The sequence below is a fragment of the Nomascus leucogenys genome, chromosome 22a, assembly GCF_006542625.1.
Source record: "Nomascus leucogenys isolate Asia chromosome 22a, Asia_NLE_v1, whole genome shotgun sequence".
In the NCBI taxonomy this organism is placed as follows: Eukaryota; Metazoa; Chordata; class Mammalia; order Primates; family Hylobatidae; genus Nomascus; species Nomascus leucogenys.
In genome coordinates this window covers 133,702,207-133,728,198 of record NC_044402.1, presented here as the reverse complement: position 1 = coordinate 133,728,198, position 25,992 = coordinate 133,702,207, and the positions used below count along the sequence as shown (strand labels likewise).

The 25,992-nt window shown below is 50.6% G+C and overlaps 1 protein-coding gene across 2 annotated transcripts in view; it reads right to left on the bottom strand.

Moving 5' to 3' along the window:
* Positions 1-25,992, bottom strand: part of INPP5D (inositol polyphosphate-5-phosphatase D) — a 151,960-nt gene that overhangs the window by 34,160 nt on the left and 91,808 nt on the right. For both annotated transcript variants that reach the window (XM_030802963.1, XM_030802964.1), the window contains exons 10-17: positions 15,399-15,505; positions 11,994-12,096; positions 9,886-10,082; positions 9,367-9,484; positions 4,609-4,705; positions 3,846-3,984; positions 3,399-3,507; positions 2,856-2,944 (exon numbers count right to left, since the gene is read on the bottom strand). In XM_030802963.1, the coding sequence (XP_030658823.1) occupies positions 2,856-2,944; positions 3,399-3,507; positions 3,846-3,984; positions 4,609-4,705; positions 9,367-9,484; positions 9,886-10,082; positions 11,994-12,096; positions 15,399-15,505 (959 nt within the window). The remainder of the gene's footprint in view (positions 1-2,855; positions 2,945-3,398; positions 3,508-3,845; positions 3,985-4,608; positions 4,706-9,366; positions 9,485-9,885; positions 10,083-11,993; positions 12,097-15,398; positions 15,506-25,992) is intronic.

Below are 25,992 nucleotides of genomic sequence, written 5' to 3'. Positions count from 1 at the left end.
TCATTGACCATCCTGAGCCCATGTCAGCCTAGGCTAATATGTGCATTTATGGTTTTTTTTTTTGAGACGGAGCCTTGCTCCAGGCTGGAGTGCAGTGGCGCGGTCTCGGTTTGCTGCAACCTCTGCTTCCAGAGTTGAAGCGATTCTCCTGTCTCAGCCTCCCAAGTAGCTGGGATTACAGGTGCGTACCACCACGCCTGGCTAATTTTTGTATTTTTAGTAGAGACAGTTTTGCCATGTTGGCCAGGCTGGTCTCGAACTCTTGACCTCAGGTGACTTGCCCACCTCGGCCTCCCAAAATGCTGGGATTACAGGCATAAGCCACGGTGCCCGGCCTACATCTTAATTTTCAACAAAAAAGTCAATGTAAATGAGAGTTTTGAAATTTTAAAACTAGAAAAAAAGCTTATAGATTAAGAATATAAAGAAAGAAAATATTTCTGTACAGCTGTACAATGTGTTTGTATTTTAAGCTACATTTTATTACAAAAGCATCAAAAATTAAATTGTTTATAAATAAAAAGCTGATAAATAAAAAAATTACAGTAAGCTAAGGTTAGTTTATTATTGAAAAAAGAAAATTTAAAAAATCAATGTAGGGTAGCCTAAGTGTAGTGTTTATAAGGTCTACAGTAGTGCACAGTAATGTCCTCGGCCTTCACACTCATTCACCACTCACTCGCTCACTCACCCAGAGCAACTTCCAAGCCTGCGAGCTTCATTCATGGTAAGTGCCCTATACAAGTGTACCATCTTTTTTTTTTTTTTCCTTTTTTTTGAGACAGAGTCTTGCTCTGTCACCCAGGCTGGCGTGCAATGGCGCGATCTCAGCTCACTGCAACTTCCATCTCCCGGGTTCAAGCGATTCTCTTGCCTCAGCCTCCCGAGTAGCTGGGGTTACAGGCGTGTACCGCCATGCATGGCTAATTTTTGTATTTGTAGTAGAGACAAGGTTTCACCGTGTTGGCCAGGCTGGCCTTGAACTCCTAACCTCAAGTGATCCACCCACCCCGGCCTCCCAAAGTGCTGGGATTATAGGTATGAGCCACTGCACCCAGCCCATTTTTTTCTTTTTATACCGTATTTTTATTGTACCTTTTTAATGTTTAGATACACAAAAACTTATCATTGTGTTACAATTGCCCACAGTATTCAGTAAAGTAACATGCTATACGGGTTTGTAGCCTAGGATCAATAGGCCACACCACCTAACTGAAGTGGGCTTTGTGTATATACACTTCATGCGGTTCCCACAATGACAAAGTCACCTAATGACACGCTTCTCGGAACATATCCCCGTTGTTAAGCAATGCATCACTATTTTCAGCTGCCTTCTGGACATTTTCTCTGAGTTCTTCCACTAATGTCATACAATCGATAAGTCTGAAAACAAGTTCTATTTTTTTCCTCTTCAAGCCAGCTCTGCCTTGCGATTTTCCAGTTTTTATCAATGGCAATCAGGTCTCCCAATATATCCTGCTTTCCCCCTTTCTTTCATTTTCACTGTTTTTCCCCTGATTTGGCCCTAGCTGTTGCTCAGCTGAATGCACACAACGGCCTCCTCACCAATGCCCCTGCTGCGTCCTCATCCTTTATCACAATGCCCCACCACAGTTCTGCACATGCCACTCTGATGCACCAGTGCCTGGCAGAGCTTGCAGTGGCCCCCTATGGCCTTTCATCCTGGCATCTAGGACTGGCCACTCTCCCATCGCAGGCCCTCATCTGCCTCAACTTAAACTCACGTCAAACCAAACCATCCTTCACCAGCCTGCACAGGGACCCCCATGGACCCGCTGTGACAGTGCCTTTGGGCGAGGTGACCTTATCCACACAGCAGGCAGTGGACCCTGTGGAACAGGGTGTCCCATCCTGGGGGTCCCAGCCTTGTGGGTGACAGCAGTCCAGGATGTCCTCCTGTCCTCTCAGTTGTATTCTCTTCCTCTCCTGCTCTGTTCTAAAATCCACCCAGTGATTGGCCTTCCTCTCCCACATCCAGTTCTTCACTTGCCCCTGAACTCTTTCAGATGACACTTTGAGCTTGTGCTCCATTGCCCTAGGCTTCTAGCGGGTCTGGGTACCTCACTGCCCCAGCCGTTCAACCCTTGAACCCTGCCAGGGGCTGGCTTCCCTGATCCTTCCCTGCCCTGGCATTGTCATATTCTGGCTCTGGCTACAGCTAGTTGCATATTTGTCTTGTTTTTCCTACTGTGAAGTCCCTGGAGCAGACATCTTTGCTCTCCCATCACCTAGGAGAGTGCCTAACCCATAATAGGCCATCAGGAAATATCTTTGAACAAATGAATACATATATATTTTTTTTAATGAATACATATTTTATTGCATCTTTCCCCACTGTTCCTTGGAAAAAGGTGGCCTCATAAGATATTAATTGGTATTCCATGAATAACTGAGTTTGGCCTACAGATTTCCTCATGGAGAACCCCAATGCTCTTAGGCCCATAAAGGTTCTGATAAGTCCTGCAGTGAAGAAACCTGCTTAATGTTAATTCACTCGGCAGTTTAGCAAATATATTTGATCATGGGACTTTTTAAAAAAATGATCTTCAGAACCCAGTTAAGGAAATAATACTTTAAAATCCTCTCAGCATCTTAGAATATCTGGACAGAAGGTAAATCACAAGGGTTATTTTTCTAGCTCAAAGCAGTGCACAAGTGTGGCTGCCCATTTACTCTGTGACACAAATCAACATGTGCTTTCTAATTTTTTTCTTTGCTTTTTTTTTTGTTTGTTTTTGCCTCATGGATGAAGACGCTTTCTGTCCACCTTTTGGGAACAGACACGAGCAGGGAGGAGATGGAGGGCAGGGGAGGTGTCTATGAAGAGGACTCACCCCTGTCGCTTTCTGCTTGGTGTAGGCATATTTGTCCCGAGTCAGTCTTTCAAAACGGTAGGTTGGGGCAAATGTGATTTCTTCCTCCTCTGAAACAGAGAGACTTCGGTTTCAATTCTGATTCCCCAGGTTTTGCGTCTGGCCAATTTTCCCTATTCGTCTGGTAGGAAATCGGGGGAAAGGGGACGAAAGGATGGCTGGAAAGGCTCCAAGAGGAGAGGCTGCTGCTTTTTTTTTTTTTTGAGATGGAGTCTCACTTTGTTGCCCAGGCTGGAGTGCAGTGGCGTGATCTCGGCTCACTGCAAGTTCCACCTCCCGGGTTGACGCCATTCTCCTGCCTCAGCCTCCCAAGTAGCTGGGACTGCAGGCGTCTGCCACCACGCCTGGCTAATTTTTTGTATTTTTTTAAGTAGAGACGGGGTTTCACCGTGTTAGCCAGGATGGTCTTGATCTCCTGATCTCGTGATCCGCCTGCCTTGGCCTCCCAAAGTGCTGGGATTACAGGTGTGAGCCACCACGCCTGGCCGGGGCTGCTGCTCTTACCGAAGTGTAGGAAGACCTTCTGCTCCCTCCTCTCTGTGAGCAGCTGGTCGTGGGACAGGAGGTCTGCATACTGCTGCTGCTTGATTTTCTGGATGATGGTTTCTGCCTCCTGGAACAAGAACATGCCCAGGCCTCTGGTGAGAAGCCCTGCTGATCCAGGCCTGGCAAGCTTCGGGGCTGGGGGCGGGCAGCTGGATGACCCGGGCTGCAATGTGATGGTGGCAGGGTGGCTGTGACAGTTATGGGAACCGGGCGTGAGCACAGGGGAACCATGAGGAGCGGCTGAGGCTCAGTAATGGGAACAGCGTTGAGCCCCCAAGGGGAGCAGCCGCCTCAGCCCACTTGGTTCACGTGTCTCCACGACCACCTGCCCCAAGCTGACTCAAGGGAGCCTCCATCTCATACAGCCCCAGCCCCAGCCCCAGCCCCAGGCAGGCAGCCCCTTACCCAGGTAGGCAGATCCACACGGTAGTTAAGATCCCCAAACCAGAAGAGGTGCGTGAAGCGGTGAGTGATGTTAAAGGGACTCAGCTTCTTGTCGCCCAGGGCCAGGAACCGGAGAATGTTCATATAGTTTTGGTTTCGCCTAATGCAAGGAAAAAGCGACCATCTAGCACGGGGTCACCGGTTCCCCCTCCATTGTGGCAGGAAGTCATTCCTGCCATAGGTGGGGGACGAGGAGCATAGCAGGTGGGGAGAAGTGAGACTTAGCCCTCCAGCCCTGCTGCAGCAAACCACCTTAGTGTGCAAATATGGCACAGCCAGGATGCAAAGGGCATTTGAGGCCACACTGGGTGCACAGAGGGCAGGGACCCAGGAGCAGCAGCATCTGCTCAGCAGAGAATCAGAACAGTGAAGATTCTAGATGGCTGTCTTCATTCCTGGGCCCCAGCTAGGCAAGATCAGCTTGGATTTGTAAGGAGGCCCCAGAGGAGGCTTTCTGCTTTAGAAACAGTGCTAGTTAGGGGTCCATCAGGCTAATGACACGAGGAAATATCTTTTCTGACCTTCAGACAAAATTCCTGCACACGTGAGGTCACTAGTGTGCTGCAGTTGCCTTTAATGAGACTGTGGTGGGCCCTGAAAGGCCACAGGACATCCACAAAGTCAAAGGCAGGAGCTGAGCAGGTCCTTCTGGTGCTTAGAGGCATGAGGCGTGTCTGGGCAGAAAGCCCAAATGCACACTCTTGTGGGGAAGGAGTTCCATTACCTGAGTTTCTTTTCACTTCCCGAAGTCAAGTGGCTGTTGACGAACCCTAAGGAGGTTCCATTGAACATGAACGACACCCCCACGGCTCCCTTGTTCCCTAAAAAGAAGAGCAGAAAGAATCAAAATATCAAACAGACACACTTGCCAAGGGGCCAGAAATCACTCGAAGGCAGGGGGAGAGGGGCAGTGAGTGAGGAGCTGGCAAGGGGAGGGCAAAATGGGGTCGTGTGGGGTGGGAGCCGCTGGGCAGAGAGCGGGAGATGAGAAAATGCAGGAGCAGTGCAGATGGCGGCAGCCTCAGGCTTCTCGGCAGGGCAGAGGAAGGCGGCTGCTGTGATCCTCCCCCAGCATCTCTCTCTAAAGTGACCAGGGTGCTAAGCAGGCAGCCAGAAGCCCTGGGAAGATTCAGAAGGTCCCAGCCTGGGTGGGCTGATCTCCCTCCCAGCGAACTCAAGGTTCTTGGGGAGACCAAAAACCCACACTGAGATCACACTTTTTTCTGCCAACATTCTGATCTATTCTAGGTCAGTGGTTCCCAAAGGGAGTTCCCTGGACCAGCAGCTGCACATCACCTGGGAACTTCATGGAAGGGCAGATTCTCAGCCCCACCCCAGACCTACTGAATCCGAAATCCTGGGATGGGGCCCAGTAATCTGTGTTTGACAAGCCCTCCAGGGTCAGTGGTGGGCAAATGCTGGCTCACTGCCAGCTACAAATGGTTTTACATTTGTAAATGGTTGGAAGCAAATCAAAAGAAAAACAATCTTTTGTCATTCATGAAAATATGAAATTCAAATTTCAGTGTTCGTAAAGAACATGTTACTGGAACATAGCCATGCCTATTGACTTCTGGATTGTCGGTAGCTGCTTTCAGACTACGATGGCAGAGCTGAAGCATTGTGACAGTTGTGTGGCCCAAAGAGCCTAGAAGATTCACCATCTGGTCTTCTATGGAAAACACTTGTCAACCCCTGCTCTAGTTGATTCTGACACACGCAGGTGAGAAGCTGCTCTGTCCAATACAGGCACAGGCCACGTGTGACTATCAAACACCTGAAATGTGGCTGGTACAAAATGAGACAGGTTGTGAGTGTAAAATACACATTGGAATTGTGGCCTTGGTAAGAAACACAGACTGTAAAATATCTAATAACGTTTTACATTGAATATCTATTGAAATAATTGTATTTTGGATGTATGAAGTTCAATAAAATCTATTATTGAAATTAATTTCACTTGTTTCCTTTTTAATGTGGCTACTAGAAAATTTGATCTATTGATCGTAATAGATCAAATTGTAATCTATTTTGATCATAAATCTATTTATTTATGATCTATTAGGCTCCCATTTTCTTATCTTTTTTTCTTTTCTTTTCAGGCTGGAGTGCAGTGGCGCAATCTCTGCAGCCTCCCGGGTAGCTGGGACTACAGGCACCCACCACCACACCCATCTAATTTTTTGTATTTTAGTAGAGACGAGGTTTCACTGTGTTGCCCAGGTTGGTCTCAAACTCCTCAGCTCCAGCAATCTGCCTGCCTCGGCCTCCCAAAGTGCTAGGATTACAGGCATGATCCATCACACCCGGCCCCATTTTCTTTTGGTTGGACAGCTCTAGATAGGCCATAGGCTGAAGGGACCCCTGGGTATCACCTGGCTCAGCCTCCTCAGGACCCAGTGGGGGAGCACACAGCCTTTCTGCCCTCCAGCCCTCTCCACTGCACCTAGCTCTCCAGCCCTGCCCCTCTGCCCCCAACCTGGGAGGCCTCTTCTTTCTTTCTTAGAGGGTGACCTGGAACTGAGCAACTGGTTCCGGTTCCCACAGCCTGGTTTCAATCCCCGCCCACCACTTTCTTATCCCTGGGCCTTGGGCAAGTTATGGATCATCTCCATAGACTCTGTTTCTTCATCTGCGAATGGGAATAATAATAAGAGTCTCTGCCCGAGCGTTTGTATTTTTTTTTTTAAATTTGAGACAAAGTCTGTGTCACCCAGGCTAGAGTGCAGTGGCAAAATCATGGCGTACTGCAGCCTTGACCTCCCGGACTGAAGTGATCCTCCCACCTCAGCCTCCTGAGTAGCTGGGGCCACAGGCATGCACTACTATGCCCAGCATTTTATTATTATTTTTTTTTGTAGAGATGGTACCTTTCTATGTTGCCCAGGCTGGTCTTCAAACTCCTGGTCTCAGGAGGTCCTCCCACCTTGGCCTCCCAAAGTGCTGGGATTATAGGCATGAGCCATCGTGCCTAGCAGGGCGTTTATATTAAATGAGATGATTCAAAGCATTTAGCACACAGCCTTGCTTAGGGCACACTCTTAGAAAGGCCTTGGTTGTTCTAAGGACTTATTTTATTTTTGAGATGGAGTCTCACTCTGTCACCCAGGCTGGAGTGCAGTGGCGCCATCTCAGCTCACTGCAACTTCCACCTCCCAGGTTCAAGCAATTCTCCTGCCTCTGCCTCCCAAGCAGCTGGGATTACAGGTGCACGCTACCACATCTAGCTAATTTTTGTATTTTTAGTAGAGGTGGGATTTCACCATGTTGGCCAGGCTGGTCTTGAACTCCTGACCTCAAGTGATCCACCTGCCTCGGCCTTCCAAAGTGCTGGGATTACAGGCATGAGCCTACCACACCGGCCAGGACTAATATTTTATCAGCCGACCAGCATTTGCTGTTCCTGTCCTGTGCTAATTATGGCTGGGAGCCATTTCAGGGGAGTGGATGAGGGAGGCTGGCCCCAGGGCAGAGAGGAGGGGAAGGAGGGGAAGGAGAGGAAGGAGGGGAAGGCATGTGTGAACTCCACAGCCCAGAAGCTGCCCTGCAATGGTCACAAAGCTGCGACTCTGGCCAGGCCTTTCTCCTCACCCCTCAGATGTCAGTTGCACTGCCCTTCTCAGGGAGGCCCCGACCTCTGCTCTCTGCCCACGCCACACACTCCTTCGCCAGCACGCTCCCTCCCAGGAACTGGCTTCTTTCCCTCCCGTCGGCTCATGCAATGTGTGTCAGGTCCACATGAGCAGAGCTCCTGCCTGCTCAGAAGCTGACCCAGTGCCCAGCCCTGAGGCCAGGATGACCAGGAACTGGTCTGGCTGAGGGGGTGGTTTTATGTGGCCCCAGGAGGTCCAAGCATATTCTGCACAGCAGGGCAGGGGCCAGTGGGAGGGACTGGAAGCCCAGGGTGTGATGGAATCCACACCCAGGGCAGTTCCTGGGCAGCAGGAGGGCGTGGGCGCAGCCAGGACAGCCACGCCAACCCCACCCTTCAACTGCGGCAGGAAGGAAGAGGGACAAGTGGGGGTGGACACGGGCAGTTTGCGGTTTGTCAGCAGAAAAGCTGAGAGAGCTTTGCACGTTCGATTGCAGCAATGCTTCTATTTCCTGTTATCTCTGGGACTCTGTCCTGTTCCTGACTCCACTGACTCCAACCACCAAAAACCACTGGCCTCGCCCCTGATGCCAGCCCTGGAGCCCTGTGTGTGTACCACCCCATGTGCACACACACGCACACACACGCATACACACACAGAGAGGCTCTAGCACTTACGCACATGCACTCGGACACCCACCCTCACATACCTAGACTCTTATAAACACACACTCACAAACACACATGCATGGACTCACACACACAAAGACACACACTCATAGATATGGGGTGGTACACTCATACACGGACTCACATACACAGACTCACATAAACACACTCACAAACACATGCATGGACTCACACACACAGACACACACACTCATAGATACAGGGTGGTACACTCACACACGGACTCACATACACAGACTCACATAAACACACTCACAAACACATGCATGGACTCACACGCATACACTCACTCATAGATATGAGTGGTACGCTCACACACGGACTCACATAGACTCTCATAAACACTCAAACACATGCATAGACTCACACACATATAGACACACACTCATAGATACGGGGTGGTACGCTCACACATGGACTTACATAAACACGCTCACAAACACACATCCATAAACTCTCACATACCTACACAGGCTCACACACTCACATGCATACTCTCACACAAACTCACATACACAGACCTACTCACACACACACATCCTACACACACACACAGGTTTGCACTCCTACACTCATGAAGACTTCTTGCCCTTGTTACTGCTCTCTGAAGCCAGCGACTCTCCACTGACACGTTTCCAGATCCAATCTGGTGTTCAGGGACCGAGGGCAGGGGGCCAGCCACCTCCCGCCTGTGCTTGTAAGGAAGGCTCACTGGAACACAGCCACTCCCGTTCGCTTTCTGGGTTGACTATGGCTGCTTTCCCGCCAGAAAGGCAGAGAGGAATAGTGTTGAGTGGCCTGCAGAGCCTGAAATATTCACTATCAGGCCCTTCCCTTTCCTGCAAAAGTTGGCGAATCCCTGTTCTAGGTTCTTGCTACTTAAAGTGGGTCCCACGGGCTGACCAGCAGTGCTCAAGTCGCCTGGGAACCTGTCAGAAACTTGGAACCCTGAGCTCCACCCAAGATCTACTGAGTCAGAACCTGCATTTTAGCTAGATCCCTGGGACTGCTGGTGTAGACCCTGAGTGAGTTTCAGCCTGGGAGACTAACCACCCCTATTTGCTGAGGACTGAGCGGGGATCTGAGGATGTGAGGCTCTCTGTTTTTAACCCGGGGAACTACTGGTGGTATCGGGATGACGTGGTCATGTGAGTTGAGGCAGAGGGTGTGGGAGGAACACAGGGTCCCCACCCTGCTCACCCAGTGTGTTTGCAATGCCTGTCTTCACGTTGTTAGTACAGATGTGGCTGATCCGGTTCTCATGCTCAGGCTTGGCCAGCACCACGATGCGGATGTTCCAGAGCGTGTGGATGGCGACCTGGTGGGAGGACAACGTTGCAATACTCAGCCCAAGTGTAGGGTGTGAACCAGGGCACAGTGATTCACACCCAGCCCCAGCCACAGCCCCTGGGTGTGGGGTATCCTGTCTGTAATCCCAACCCTTCGGGGGACGACCAACGATGCTTGATAGGTGAGACAAAGCATCCTAAAGATAAGAACCGGGGCTGACCAAGGATGGGAAGATAGAGGACTCAGTGGGTTTCTGCAATACCCCACAGATCCCATTTATTTCTGAATACAGATGCATCTCTCAGTGGCGGCCTCCAGACATCCTTGCAAACTGAGAGCTGATAGGCTGAGCCTGCCCTTGCCTCTGAGACAGCCCAGCTGAGCAGACTCTGTCCCGAAAGCCCACCCATGGCATGGCCAGCTGCTCACTGTTTTAAAAGTCACGCTGGTGATTTCTTGCAGGGAGTGTTTGAGGATCTCCAGCCACTCCTTCTCACTCAGGGGGTCCTCCTGGGTGCCGATCACGTAAATGTCATGGGGGATGTAGTCGGCAGAGTCGTCCCGCGTCTTTCCCTGCCCCTTGGAGAGAAACCAGGACGTGATCTTCTTGGGAGGGGGGGCGTTACCTTCAACAGCAAAACCCAACACCAAGTGAGTCAAAGGCACATCGAATCAAAGCATTAGGAGAATTCAAAACAGAGGGCAGGAGTGTGAGGGAGGTCACGTTGTCACACAAGACCATCCAGGCAGCCCAAAGAAATGCCTGCAATGGAGGCCTGGGCGCCAACCTCACCCAGGATGTCGGTTAGGGCTAGAGCTCAGTTAAGCTTCTTTTTAAACATAATGTTAAGTTTCAAGGTATAGAAACATCAGAAGATTCCCTGATGTCAGACACTCTCCGGCACTTTGAGGCTACGATAATTGAGACACAGTCCTGTCCCTCAAGGAACCCACATCCTATTCTCAAGACAGCCAAGGGAACTGACAAGATTTGGATGATGGCGGGTTCTAACCCATTGTTGGGCGAGAACAAAGACTCCCTTGCAAGACAGATCCCAGCCCAGAGCGGAGAGATGCATGGGTGTGAGCCGGAGAGACGGGAGAGCATGGAAACTCCTCCGCATTCCCATTTCAAAACTGAGTTGGAGCAACTCAATCAGGAAATTTTGGACAGTTCTCCCTACAATGCCCTTGAAGGATGAGCAAACTTTGTTCCTCAAAGAGGTGAGTTTCTTGCCTTACAAGTGCAAAGAAGCCAAGCATTGGAGTAAATGGACTGTGGCTAAATTCTGCTCCCCCAAGAGGCTCAAAGTAGGTGCCCGAATCCCCGGGCTGGCGGGTCCCTGGCCCTCCTGCAGCATGGGCTCAGCTGCCTCCTTCCATACTCTTCTGTGGGAAGGGCACCCCTGCCCTTGTGTCATGGATATCCCTGACCACGTCCAGAGGGACGAGATCAGGCAGACTATTGTCTCTTATTAGAAACGCTGAAAGGGACCGAAGGGGACATGTGACCCCCCGGGGCACTGGCCCGGGCTCTACTCCAGGGCTGCTGTGGCCCTGGGACACGAGTGACATGCTGCCATTTCACCTCCAGGAGGCCCCTGCCGGCCGCTGCTCACCCTCTTCCTCCCAGACTCCTCTCAGGACAAGGGTAAGGGACACATGACGCCCAGTGAAATTCCAATTTCAGATAAACTGGTAGTTTTTAGAATAAGTTTATCTGGATGTCTTCTATCTAATTTATTTCTACCTGAACACTTACACTAAAAAATTATTTAGTATTATTTATATTTAGTAGAGTGCATGTTAGTATATATACAGTATATATGTTTAATACAAAATATATTTAGCATATATTTAGTATATTAGCTGTATGCTTAAACTAAATAATATTACTTAGCATAATTTATATTTAACATAATAATTACATTTATTTAGCATGTATATATACTGTATATATTTAGCATATGTATATATACCATATATTCAGCTTAATGTCTATTTAGCATATATATTTAGTATTTATTTGTTTGTAGCTAAAAATATACTAAAAAAATTGTTTCTATGAAGTTAAAATTTAACTGGGCATCCTTTGTCTACCTATGTACCTATCTCTCTGTCTCTCTCTGTTTCTCTCCTGATAAATCTGGCAACCCTACTCAGGATGGACTTCTTTCTTTCAAGCCTGGAGCCCCTTGGTGAGCTGCCTAGTGCTGGCAGGGTGCCCATGAGCCCCTTCACCTAGATATTCAGACTCTTTCCCTAAAACTTTCCAATTTAGACATACAGAGTAACCCACACCAGCTGCTCCTGGGGTACAATAGTCCCAAAGCTTGTTTTTCTTACCCATCATCTCAGGAAAAGGGTGGAATTCCTTAGGAAGGAGGCTGTGCGGGTGGGCTGGGGCTTAGGGACAGGGCCCTGGGGCAGGAAGGAAGGGGACATGGATGTTGTCACTCCACCCCACCTTGAGGATGCCTGAGTCAGGGAAGCAGAAGCAGAGGGGACGACTGCAGGGAGGGGGCGTGCGGACCCACCCATGTTCCAGGTGCCGATGAAGATGGTGATCATGTCAGGCTCCGGCTGCTCTGAGTGCTTGTTCTTCATCTGCTGCAGGAGCTGGCAGAAGCCTTCTCTCTTCTAGGGATGGAAGGGCAGACAGACTTAGAAAGGCCTCTGCCTCCCTGCACATTACCCTTTGCAAAGGACTTGGTCAGCTTCAACAAAACTGAGAAGAGCGTAAATCAATATGAACTTCCAGGACAGCGACCTGGTAACATGTGTCCAAAGTCGTAAGTGAGTGGCTTCTGGCCCAGACATTCCCCTGCAAGGTTGTGACTTTAACAAAGTAATCAGGAGCTGCACAGAAGTCCAACCCTGTCACGGCTCTGCAGCACATGCCTCAGTACAGAAAAAAATCAGAAATAACTTTACTGTCCAGCCTTAAGAGATTCATTAATAATGTATTAGAGGGCCAGGTGCGGTGGCTCATGCCTGTAATCCCAGCACTTTGGGAGGCCAAGGTGGGTGGATCACCTGAGGTCAGGAGTTCGAGACCAGCCTGACTAACATGGTGAAACCCCTGTCTCTACTAAAAATACAAAATTAGCCAAGCGTGGTGGTGCATGCCTGTAATCCCAACTACTCGGGAGCCTGGAGCAGAAGAATTGCTTGAACCCAGGAGGTGGAGGTTGCAGTGAGCCAAGATCGCATCATTGCACTCCAGCCTGGGTGACAGAGCTAGATTCTGTCTCAAAAAAAAAAAAAAAAAAAAAGTATTATAGACCGTCCATAAACTAGAATATCATAGTGTTTAACAAGTGTGATCCAGAACTATCTTGCCAACAAGGACAGGTGGCCACAATATATATTTTTAAGCATGAAAAGCTGGTTGACAAATGATATGAATAGCATCATTGCATTTTTAATAAAACATTTGGGCCTGGCACAGCGGCTAATGCCTGTAATCCCAGGACTTTGGGAGGCTGAGGCAGAAGGATTGTTTGAGCCCAGGAGCTTGAGACCAGCCTAGGCAACATAGGGGAACCCTGCCTCTACAAAAAATAAAAAAATTAGCCAAGCATGGTGGTGCATGCCTGTAGTCCCTCCCAACTTAGGAGGTTGAGGTGGGAGGATTACTTGAGGCCAGAAAGTTGAGGTTGCAGTGAGCCATGATCTTGCCACTGCACTTCAGCCTGGGCAACTGAACAAGACCCTGTCTCAGAAAAGAAAAGAAAGAGAAAAAGAAAGAAAGAAGGGAAGGAAGAAAGAAAGAGAAAATTAAAAAACATCTGGAAGGGGCACAGTCCCAGATTAACTCATGGTATATGAGTGTTTTTGTTTTAAACATTTGCTTGTTTGTGTTTGCCACATCTTCACCAAGGAGCATAGATTACTTATGTAATGAAAGCAAATTTAAATTAAGGAAACTAATTAAAAAGAAGAGAGGACACAAAGGCTTTCATAGCCTACTCAATGTTTTTCACGTATTTTTCTGGGGTACCCAGTGGGGCACCAAGCAGCCTCAGTTGGCCCTCTCTTAGGATGCAATCAATAGAGCAGGCAGACTTGAACAAAACTACAGAAATTTCAGGTTGTAATATATGACATGACCAGTGTTTGACTATTTCAACCTGCAAAGACAGAAATTTCACATGATTCAACCTCATAATTGCAAATCTCAGTAAGTCCTCCCTAAAGACACCAGCTCACAAAGATGTCATAATGACCATCTTTACTATAACCTGCCTCGAGTTGGGAGTGGCTCAAGATTCATGGCCTCCATTTATCCCTGTGCCTCAGTCCTTTTGAGGTGGCAGCAATGGGGCAGAGCTGGTGTTTGAACCTATGCCCAGGTGCTCAGAAAGCATTCCAGCCCGGCGGTCTTTCTCTCCGTCTCCCACCACCTGTCTGGGCCCCATTCTCTTGTTTCTCCCAGACCCTTCCCTATTATTCCTGACAGCTCCGGACACCTTAGACCTCCCACCAGCCTGATGCTTTGGAGGTGAAAGTAGGAGCGGAGACTGGGCACACAGTGGGGAGCTATCGCTGTGGGCCTGCACCAGAAGCACTTGTCCCTTGGCCTTGCTGGGGGTCCCTGATGTGAGATGTCAGCCAGCACCTGATGTGATGGACACCCTTATTGCGCTGCAATCTTTTTTTTTTTTTTTTTTTTGAGACAGGATCTTGCTCTGTCATCCAGGCTGGAGTGCAGTGGTGTGATCACAGCTCACTGCAGCCTCGAACTCCTGGGCTCAAGTGATCCTCCCACTTCAGCCTCCCAAGTAGCTGAAACTACAGGCTCACGCCACCACAACCAGCTATTTTGTTTTTTTTCATAGAGATGGGGTCTCACCATGTTACACAGGCTAGTCTCGAACTCTTGGTCTCAGGCAACCGTCCCGCCTCAGCCTCCCAAAGTGCTGGGATTATGGGCATAAGGCACCCACCGTGCCTGGCCTAATTTTTTTGTTTTGTAGACATGGGGTCTGACTATGTTGTTCAGGCTGGTGCAATCCATTTTTACTGCCTCACATGAGCTGCATGGCAGAGAACAATGAATAAGGCCACGATGATGGGTTTTGGCCCTTGGTTCAAATTTCTGAGATGAGGGGTCAGGTCACAAAGAACCCACTCTGGGGGCACAGAGGCCCAGCCTGGGTTTCCCTAGTGGTCCACAGCACCTCTTACCCCAGAAACCCGTCCTGGCAGGGGCATCTCACTTCTGCAGAGTGGGGCAAAGTGCAGAAATGAAAGTCTCTGGGATGGAGCTCCAGTCGAGACTCAGATTTAAATCCAGGGGTGGCTCACACCTATAATACCAGCACTTCGGGTGATAGAGGCGGGAAGATTGCCTGAGCCCAGGAGTTTGAGACCAGCCTGGGAAACACGGCGAGACTCTGTCTCTACAAAATATAAAAAACTAGCTGGTGGTGTGTGTCTGTGGTCTCAGCTACTTGTCTCACCTCAGCTGAGGTGGGTGGGGGGATCTCTTGAGCCCAGGAGGTGGAGGCTGCCGTGAGCTGTGATCACGCCACTGCACTAGCCTAGATGGTAAAGTGAGACGCTGTCTCAAGTCAATCAATCAATCAATCCAGGAGTGTCCCAAAGGTTTCCCAAGTCCAGCCCAGAGAAGCTAAAAGCCTTTCCCCCAGGTGTAGGGCTGAGTTAGATGTGGGTGATGAAGGATGTGGCCTCGAGGCTGGGAGGCAGCTGGGCAAAGTGGGAAGCCTCCCTGCTCCTGAGACAGTGATGGCTCAAATCCAGGCCGACCTGGAACGTGGTCCTCAACTTTTCTAAGCTCACCTTTCCCAGGTGTGAAATGGGCTGTTCTGGGAACTGAATGAGCTAATGATAAACACTCCCTGGCACACAGCAAGCCTCAAAGCGCTTGTGTCCCCTCCCTACCTCACAGCCCATTTTAGAAGTTTGCTGTCACTTACTTTGGAGTCAGCAAAAACATATTCCTTCCGCAGGATCTTCTCCTTCTCTGTTTCCACCAAGATCACCAACTTATTCAGAAATTTCTGCGACTTAATGAGCTGCAGGACTTAAGAGAAAAGAAATTCATTAATTCATTCATCCACTCATTCAACCATATGAACGGTCTCCATTATGTTCCAGGCACCTGACTATCAACTCCCGTCCCCAAGCTGAGCCCCCAGTTTGTGTCTGGTCTCCCAGCTCCCTCTGCTTCCAGCTGCTCGTCCCAAGAGAGGCTCATGCTTGGGGAGGGTGATGTCTGGAACAAGCAAGAGTTGGCCTGGCCAGAGCAGAGACAGCGTGATCGTCTGTCTTTTCATCTTTCTCCCTGCCTCCCTCCTTCCCCTCTCTCTTCTTCCTTCTTCTCTTCTTCCTCTTCTCCCTCCCTCCTTTCTTCCTTACTCTTCCTCCTTTCCTTCTTTTGCTTTGTTTTTAATTTATATCTAAATTTAATTTTACATTTTACTGTCATCAACAATTAAAAGAGTCAAGTTGTTCTATAAGGTTTTTGCAAACAATAGTCCCCCACAACCCAACCCTCTCTTCAGTGTCTAGCTCCCTATAGGCAACCAATTTCAACTCTCTTAATGGATTCTTTTGGAATTTTACTCTGTTTCTTAAAAAAAAAATGCTTAGATTAATACTTTCTGATGTTTCAGTTTTCATTATGTCCTATTACATTTTTTTATTAATTTTTTTTGCACACAAAAACAATAAACATTTTCTAAAAATACATACAAACAAAAAGATGCGTATCAAACACATTAGGAAGGTTACACATGGGAAGTCGGGAAATAGAAATGGGGGGTGGGTGTTAAAATGAGAGTGGGAGTTAAAATGAGAGAGGGACTTTATATGGATCAGTGATAACTCAATCCTCTATTTGACAAAGAAGAGGGAGAAGGAAGAGGAAGAAAAAGAAAGTGGGATAAAGGATCAGAAAGGGAGGAAAATAGAAAAAATTAGAGTATGACTCCAGGGTAGACCTGTTTTGTTGTCACTGAGTTGGTTGGTTGGTTTGTCTGTTGTATTTTTCATGTTTCGCCAAGTTGGCCAGACTGGTCTCGAACTCCTAGCCCGAAGTGATCAACCCGCCTCGCCCCCCAGAGTGCCGGGACCACAGGCGTGAGCCACCACATCCAGCCCCCACATTGCTTCTGGCCTCCGTGGTAGACCTCCCAGACGGAGCGGCCGGGCAGAGGCGCTCCTCACTTCTTCCCAGACACGGGGCGGCCGGGCAGAAGCGCTCCTCACGTCCAGAGTGCCGGGACCACAGGCGTGAGCCACCACATCCAGCCCCCACATTGCTTCTGGCCTCCGTGGTAGACCTCCCAGATGGAGCGGCCGGGCAGAGGCTCTCCTCACTTCTTCCCAGACAGGGGCGGCCGGGCAGAAGCGCTCCTCACTTCCCAGACGGGGCGGCCAGGCAGAGACGCTCCTCACTTCTTCCCAGACGATAGGTGGCCGGGCAGAGGCGCTCCTCACTTCCCAGACGATGGGTGGCCGGGCAGAGGCGCTCCTCACTTCCCAGACGATGGGTGGCCGGGCAGAGGCTCTCCTCATTTCCCAGATGGGGCGGCCGGGCAGAGGCGCTCCTCACTTCTTCCCGGACGGGGCGGCCGGGCAGAGGCGCTCCTCACTTCCCAGACGGGGCGGCCGGGCAGAGGCTCTCCTCACTTCCCAGACGGGGGCCGGCAGAGGCGCTCCTCACTTCCCGACGGGGCGGCCGGGCAGAGGCGCTCCTCACTTCTTCCCGGACGGGGCGGCCGGGCAGAGGCGCTCCTCACCTCCCAGACGGGGCGGCCGGCGGGCCAGAGGCGCTCCTCACCTCCCAGACGGGGTGGCCGGGCAGAGGCGCTCCTCACCTCCCAGACGGTGGGTGGCCGGGCAGAGGCGCTCCTCACCTCCCAGACGGTGGGTGGCCGGGCAGAGGCGCTCCTCACCTCCCAGACGGTGGGTGGCCGGGCAGAGGCGCTCCTCACCTCCCAGACGGTGGGTGGCCGGGCAGAGGCGCTCCTCACCTCCCAGACGGTGGGTGGCCGGGCAGAGGCGCTCCTCACCTCCCAGACACGTGGGTGGCCGGGCAGAGGCGCTCCTCACCTCCCAGACGGTGGGTGGCCGGGCAGAGGCGCTCCTCACCTCCCAGACGGTGGGTGGCCGGGCAGAGGCGCTCCTCACCTCCCAGACGGTGGGTGGCCGGGCAGAGGCGCTCCTCACCTCCCAGACGGTGGGTGGCCGGGCAGAGGCGCTCCTCACCTCCCAGACGGTGGGTGGCCGGGCAGAGGCGCTCCTCACCTCCCAGACGGTGGGTGGCCGGGCAGAGGCGCTCCTCACCTCCCAGACGGTGGGTGGCCGGGCAGAGGCGCTCCTCACCTCCCAGACGGTGGGTGGCCGGGCAGAGGCGCTCCTCACCTCCCAGACGGTGGGTGGCCGGGCAGAGGCGCTCCTCACCTCCCAGACGGTGGGTGGGGGGCAGAGGCGCTCCTCACCTCCCAGACGGTGGGTGGCCGGGCAGAGGCGCTCCTCACCTCCCAGACGGTGGGTGGCCGGGCAGAGGCGCTCCTCACCTCCGGGCAGAGGCGCTCCTCACCTCCCAGACGGTGGGTGGCCGGGCAGAGGCGCTCCTCACCTCCCAGACGGTGGGTGGCCGGGCAGAGGCGCTCCTCACCTCCCAGACGGTGGGTGGCGGGCAGAGGCGCTCCTCACTTCCCAGACGGTGGGTGGCCGGGCAGAGGCGCTCCTCACTTCCCAGACGATGGGTGGCCGGGCAGAGGCGCTCCTCACTTCCCAGACGATGGGGGGCCGGGCAGAGGCGCTCCTCACTTCCCAGACGATGGGTGGCCGGGCAGAGGCGCTCCTCACTTCCCAGACGATGGGTGGCCGGGCAGAGGCGCTCCTCACTTCCCAGACGGGGGGCCGGGCAGAGGCGCTCCTCACTCCCGCCCAGGCGCTCCTCACTTCCCAGACGGGGCGGCCAGGCAGAGGCGCTCCTCACTTCCCAGACGATGGGTGGCCGGGCAGAGGCGCTCCTCACCTCCCAGACGATGGGTGGCCGGGCAGAGGCGCTCCTCACCTCCCAGACGATGGGTGGCCAGGCAGAGGCGCCCCTCACTTCCCAGATGGGGAGGCTGGGCAGAGGGGCGGCCGGGCAGAGATGCTCCCCACCTCCCAGACGGGGTGGCGGCCGGGCAGGGGCTGCAATCCCAGCACCCTGGTAGGCCAAGGCAGGCGGCTGGGAGGGGGAGGCTGCCGTGAGCCCAGACCACGCCACTGCACTCCAGCCCGGGCAACACCGAGCACCGGGTGAGCGAGACTCCGTCTGCAGTCCCAGTACCTCGGGAGGCTGAGGCGGGCAGAGCACTCGGCATCAGGAGCTGGCGACCAGCGCGGCGAGTAGATTGCAGCCTGGGCCACAGAGGGAAGGAAGGAAGGAAGGAAGGAAGGAAGGAAGGTCGGTCCTATTACATTTTTGACTGTCCACTATGAAAGATGAAGGTTGAAATTTCTTTCACACACACACCCTGCAAGGAAGGAAGGGAAGGAAGGAAGGGAAGGAAGGAAGGAATGTCCTATTACATTTTTGACTGTCCACTATGGAAGATGAAGGTTGAAATGTCTTTCACACACACACCCTGCTCCCCCACCTTGACTCCCTGCCAATGCATAATTTCAGTCCCACATCATCCTTCTAACAATTATATCATAATTTTGGCCAGATAAGTACTCAGTGTTTGTTATTCTGATTATCGAAATGCTATTGACAGACCAGCCCCGATTGTTTCTCTTTTTCTAGACAACTTTTTGTTATTCCTGGAGTTAGTAATTGCCATACCTTTTTTTTTTATTGTTTCTAATTCTTCCCCAGCTTATAACTCTCTTTTCCATGTGACCAACTACTTTCATTAGTTTCTTTGTCCTGAGGGAGCCTTTCCCAGAGCCTCCGGGTCTTCTCTGGGCTGGTAACCTCGAGGGCTGAGGCACAGCCTTTACCTTGGGGCCTTACTTCATAATCCAGGAATACATTTCTCTCTCTCTCTCTCTCATATTAAATCCCATTTCTTGAACCCCATGTCTTCCTCTTCTTGGTTTACACCCTCATTTGGGTAGAGCAACATCTCTAGTAGCTTTCCAAGAAAGGAAGAATGGGTGATACATTTTTAGAGGCCTTGCGTGTCTGAAAATTCGACCCTCACGCTTAACTGACAGAACTCTAAATTTGAAATAATTATCCTCCGGACTCTGGAACCTTGTTCCATCATCTCTAGTTTTCAGGATTGCTGGAGAAACAATGTTGTTCTGATTCTCTTGTTCAGAAAAGAGTTAGCAGAGCAGGCCCGAGACTGCTGTCCTTAGAAGGGCTTGCTGGAAAGTTTGGCTTTCTGCTGTCATCTGGGAACTTAGATTTCGGGAGGGCTCCCACCATTCCCAGAGCTGATGAGAGACTTGCTGTGCCTACATTGTTTGTACAAACAGTATGGTTTATGCTGAGTGCCTGTTTTCCTTTTGGGAGTCTGTAATCTGGGTACCTGCCAGGTAGAGGGTGTCCAAGTGATCAGTCCCCAGTTAACAATCACATTTCACACATGTTGTCACACCTCACTGGGGGAGGAGGGAAGTGTGTCCTTTGTGACTCCACAGAAGAGTGGAGCCACTCCTAATGGTAGCTTGCTGTACTTAGAAGGAAACGTGGGCAGGGCGATGTGGCTCATGCCTGTAATCCTAGCACTTTGGGAGGCTGAGGCGGGCGGATTGCCTGAGCTCAGGAGTTCAAGACCAGCCTGGGCAACATAGTGAAACCCTGTCTCTACTAAAACACAAAACAAAAAATTAGCCAGGTGTGGTGGCAGGCACCTGTAGTCCCACCTACTCAGGAGGCTGAGGCAGGAGAATTGCTTGAACCTGTGAGGCGGAGGTTGCAGTGAGCCAAGATCGTGCCACTGCACTCCAGCCTGGCGACAGAGTGAGACTCCGCCTCAAATCTAAGAAGAAGGAAGCGTGAACCTGGCACTCTAGCTCAGCAAACCCACACACCTGGCCCCTGCCCAGTCTCGGCCTTGTCTGAGCCCCAGCAGCCTGACCATCTCACCAGCCACACTGGCTCCTGTCTTGGAACTGTGCCCAGTGGCCCCTTTCCCTGGTTTGGGCACAGCCAGCATCTTCCTGACACTCAGGTCTCAGGCTCAGACTCTTAGAGGCTCGTGCCTGGTTTCTTCCAGACTTCACCCCATGCATGTGTCTTTTCCCTCAGCTGATTTTGCTCTATATCCTTTCAATGTAATAAATCACAGCTGTGAATATGATCACCTGCTGGGTCTTGTGGGTTCTCTGAGGGAATCACAGAACCTGGGGGCGGTCTTGTGGGGCCCCTGACACAGGTGTAGTCTATCTTTTGCTCTGAACATTTTTAGGATCTTTTCTTGGAGCCCAGCGTTGTGAGACTTTTCGGGGTTGTGTGGGCCTCCTGTGTTGTGTGAGCACTTGGCCATTTTCAACCTGGAGGCAAGTGTTGTTATTCTGTTCTGAGACTCTTTCCTGAATTCTTTAATAAATTTTCTCACTCTGTTTTCTCTGACACTTATTATTTTGATATTGGGCCTCCTGAACTGGTCTTCTTCTTTATTATTTATTTATTTATTTATTTTATTTATTTATTTATTTTTGAGATGGAGTCTCGCTCTGTCGCCCAGGCTGGAGTGCAGTCATGGATCTTGGCTCACTGCAACCTCTGCCTCCTGGGTTCAAGCAATTCTCCTTCCTCAGCCTCCCGAGTAGCTGGGATCACAGGTGTGTGCCACCATGCCCGTCTAATTTTGTATTTTTAGTACAGGTGGGGTTTTACCATGTTGGCCAGGCTGGCCTTGAACTCCTGACCTCAAGTGTTCCACCTGCCTCGGCCTCCCAAAGCGCTGGGATTACAGGCGTGAGCCACTGCACCCAGCCCTGAACTGGTCTTTTAAATTGTAAAAATATTGCCTCTCCTATTTTCCATCACTTTGTCCTTTTGTTTTGCCTTTTGGGAGCTTTTCTGAACTGTATCTTTCCACTCTTCCATCGGGTTCTTATTTTTTTTAATTACTGCTATAATATTTTTTATTGCCCCAGAGTTGTTCTTCCTTTCCCTTTCCCCTTCTTCCCCCTTCTTTCTTCCTCCTCCTCCTTTTTCACTTTCATTTTATTCTCTTACTGTTCCTTTCTAGGTATCATTCTGTTATTCCACAGGCGCATTTCTTTTTATCTATAGAATTTGATCTCTCCAAGGCTGGGTGCAGTGGCTCACGCCTATAACCCCAGTGTGGCAGGCCAGGTCTCACTAATGCAGGCCTCCGTAACAACTGTTTCAGTACTGACTGAGTGGTTAAGTTAAATATTAAAAGCCCTTATACAAAGGCTGGAATGTAACAAAAGCCCATCAAAAGTTTTGCCTAGGCAAAGGAATTCTTAACAGGACCCATTTAGGATTTAACAAGTTTATTGGAGGTCTGAAGGAACTCCCCAAACCTCCGTGATTTAGCAGGAGACAAGATAGGGGTAATCACCCCAGCACCTGGACCCATTTAGATGAAGTAAATTTACTGAGGCTCCAGAGGAAGGTCTTCAGGACTCAGACCTTAGTTATAAATTAAAAGAAGTTAATCACTTATATCTTTCGATGAATACACACTTACACGTAGACATACAGCTTAGAAGGTATATAAGCTCTGGAAAACTGTAATTTTGATTTGGTCTGGTGATAATTTCCAGGCCTTCTTCCTGTAACCAGTTACAGAAAATAAAAACTCTCTTCCTCCCCAGTTCATCTGCATCTGGTTATTGGGCCACAAGAAATAGCAGCCCAACCCTCAGTTTCATCCAGGAACACCAGCACTTTGGGAGGCCAAGGCAGGCAGATCATCTGAGCTCAGAAGTTTGAGACCAGCCTAGCCAACATGGTGAAACCTCATTTCTACTAAAAATACAAAAATTAGCCAGGCATGATGGTGCATGCCTATAGTCCCAGCTACCTGGGAGGCTGAGGCATGAGAATCGCTTGAACCCAGGAGGTGGAGGTTGCTGTGAGCTGAGATCGCATCATTGCACTCCAGCCTGGACCACAAGAGTGAAACTCTGTCTCAAAAAAAAAGGAAAAAAAAAAGAATTTGACCCCTCCAAGTGTTTTGTCTTTGTGTCCCGTCTCCTGTCCCCAGCTTCCCTCCAGTGTCTGGTGATCCTTGGCTGTCTGTGTCCAACAGTGAGGTGGGGTCTGTCGAGCAGGGCTTCTCCACAGGGTGGTCTGATGGGCTGAATCCTGGGGAAACTGCGTGATGACAACACCTTTCCATCTTTGCCCCTGGGCTGATGAAGTTTCCCAGAGAAGACTTCTAACTCCTGCCTAGGGAGGGTGGGGCTGGCCAGCAGCATCCTGGGAGCTGGGCAGGGAAGAAGGCTGGGGTCTCAGCACTCAGCAAGTGACTGTCCCTTAGTCCTCTGTTTTCGGTAGGCTCTCCTGCCTGCAGCAGGCCTGGCATCTCCCAGCCCGTCACCTTCTCCAAAGAAGAATATGCAGTCTTCTGCCAAAGGAGTGAGGAGGAGCCACTGGCTACATGGAGTGGAGTGTGATCTGTTGGGCTGAACTGTCTTTAAATAGACTTCTATCTGACCCTGCTGTGTATAACCCCACCTTCACCCCACTTCTTGGGGTCCCCGAGGCTCCCAGCTCCTGAGCCCTTTGTGGGTTTTGTGTGAGTCAGGGTCTCTGATTTTTCTTCCACCTGCTTAGGGTTTCGTGTTTTGGTTCCTACAAGTGGCTCTCGCTATCCATCCCCTTTCCGGCTTTCAGAATGTTGTTGCTCTCCCATTCTCTCTTTCCCTATGGGTTTTGCCTTCCGGAAGGGAACTGATGACAGAGCATGCATTCAACCATCACTTTGAGCTGGAAGCCTCCCCAAAGGGAAATGACATCAGCCTTGTCTGCACCTCAGTAAGCATCCCACAGTCCGATTCCTACCATTGCTAACCAAATGCTCTGAGACTTTTCCAGTCTGCTACGATCAAGCCATGTCTCCTTCCCCTGAATTTCCTTGCCATCTGTTTGCAGGACTGTGCGGTTGCCCCCAGGATGTGACATCTTGTTTGATCAGGATTATTATTCCATCAGGGTCAGTCAGCGCCCCACCTTCCCCACGCCCAGTGAAATAACACTAGAAGTTCCTTTTCCCTTGTCCTGCTACATGGTATCCATCAGCGGGTGCTGGCTGGTCTACCTTTGAAACATTCCCACCCCGTTCACCTTTTCCCATCTCCAGCTGCCACTGCCTCTTGCCTGGCTGCTATCGTGGCCTCCTAATTGGTGTCCCTGTCTCCACTCTTCCTCTCTTCCCACAGTTTATTCTCAGTACATCAGCCAGAGTTATCTTTTTGAAGTGGAATCACGCCACCCCCCAGCTGAAAACCTCCTAATGGTGGCTTGCTGCATTTGGAAGGAAACGTGAGCCTGGTACTCTGGCTCAGCAAAACCACATGCCTGGTCCCTGTCCAGCCTCAGCCTCGTCTGAGTCCTGGCCGCCCAGCCATCTCACACGCCATACTTGCTCCTGCCTTGGAACTGAGCCCAGTGGCCTCTTTCCCTGGTTTGGGCACAGCCAGCATCTTCCTGATACTCAGGTCTGGGTTCAAATGGCACAGCATGTCCTCAGAAAGGCTTTTCCCCATTATTGTCATATTTTTCTATTTAAATCCCCAGGTCTAGAGTTTATCATTCCCTGACACATTCCTGGTTTGTATATGTGTGTGTTTGTTTATTTTCTCCTTTGCCCTGATTTGAATGAAACTTTCCTGAAAGCTAGGACCCCGGCTGGCTGGTCCACCTCCTCATCCCAAAGCCTGGTATGTGCATAGCAGGTGCTCGGAGCATGAATATTTTATGATTTGAACATACAGCAACTGGCTGGCTGTTCCTATGTGTAGAAGACCATGATGCCAAAGCTATTCATGAACATGGTGATTAAAATAGGGTAAGGAAGCTCCAACTCTTGCAACCACAGATTCCCTCCAGGCGAGCACCACTCTATCATAATAACCATGGCTGGAAACTCACCATAAGCCAGACTGCACTAAGGACACACCTTACCCCATTAACTCTCACAGCAACCCCTGTAGGAATCCCTGTCTTGTGGAGGCATCATTGAGGCTTTGAGGAGTTAAGGAGCTTACTTGAGATCATACTATTAGCAAGTCATGGAACCAACACATGCATCCAGTTTACCTAGAGCCCCCACTCCTGAACCACACTGCCTTTCAGCACCAACTGTAAAGAAGCCACTTAAACATGCATCCATGAGAACTGTATGATCCTACCTGGTTTAGGACACATTCGCTCCTTCATGCATAGATTCATTCATTCTTGCCTTCACTCTCTCATTCATGTGTGCATTCATTCATTATTACATTCATTCTCATTCCTGTGTGCGTTCCTTCATTCTTGCATTCATTCACTGATTCATGCATGCATTCTCTCAATATGCATTTACTGATTACTTACTCTGTGCTAAGCACTGTTTTGGCTCTGGGATTTAGTGGCCAACAACAACCAAAAAATCCACCTCCCAGCCTTTGTGAAGCCCACATTAAAGGGGGGAGACAGAGCTGGGATTTATGATGGATGACGTTGCAAGTGCCTCAGGCAATTGGCAATCCCTGAGCACGCACTTGCTGAGCCCCAGGGCCCGAGCTGGGGCCTCCAGAGTCCAGGGTATGTAAAGGAAAGACCTTGCCCTTTTTAAAGGGAGGGAATTGGTGAGCAGTCAATTGTGCTCTGATGTGACAGGTGTCACCACAGAGAGGAAGTCAGGCTCCACTATCCTGGGTTGGCGGGAGGACTGGAGCCAGGTGGGCACAGTCCTGGAGAGTGGGCTGGCAGTCTGTGGGTATCCATGCTCTTCAGGTCTCACAAACCTGCTCTGAAATATCCCATTATTATTATTATTATTATTATTTAATTTTTAGAGATGGAATCTTGCTGTGTTGCTCAGGGTGAACTCAAACTCCCGGCTCCAAGTGATCCTCCCACCTTAGCCTCCCAAGTAGCTGAGAATACAGGTGCGTGCCACTGCACCCACGCATAGCCCATTCTTAACTAGAGCTGGGTTTTCTTAGGGCCAGTGATCTCTAGTTTAGCTCTTTCACCCATCCCTGATCTGTTTCCACGAAGGAGAATACCCACCTCTCAGCAGCAACAGCTCCAATCCTTACTTGGGCATTCTGGGCTCCGTTCACACCTAGGATGGCGTGCCCAGCTGCTTCTCTCTCCAGAACCATAGCGAGAGATGAGCAACATGTAATGTGTGATTTCACTAACACCCTCTCCCGTTCCCTGCACACCCCATTCTCTCAGTACCAGTGCCCTCCCCTGACTCACGCTTGGCAAAATCCTATTCATCCTTCAAATCCCAGTCAGAGCCGTCTCGGTGGTGTGAAGCCTCCTGCCCTCACTCCCTAAAAGAGCTAATCAGTCCTCCCTCTGGACAACCGTCCTCTGGAGCACATTCTAATACCTGCCCATGTGCCAGCGTTCCCTTC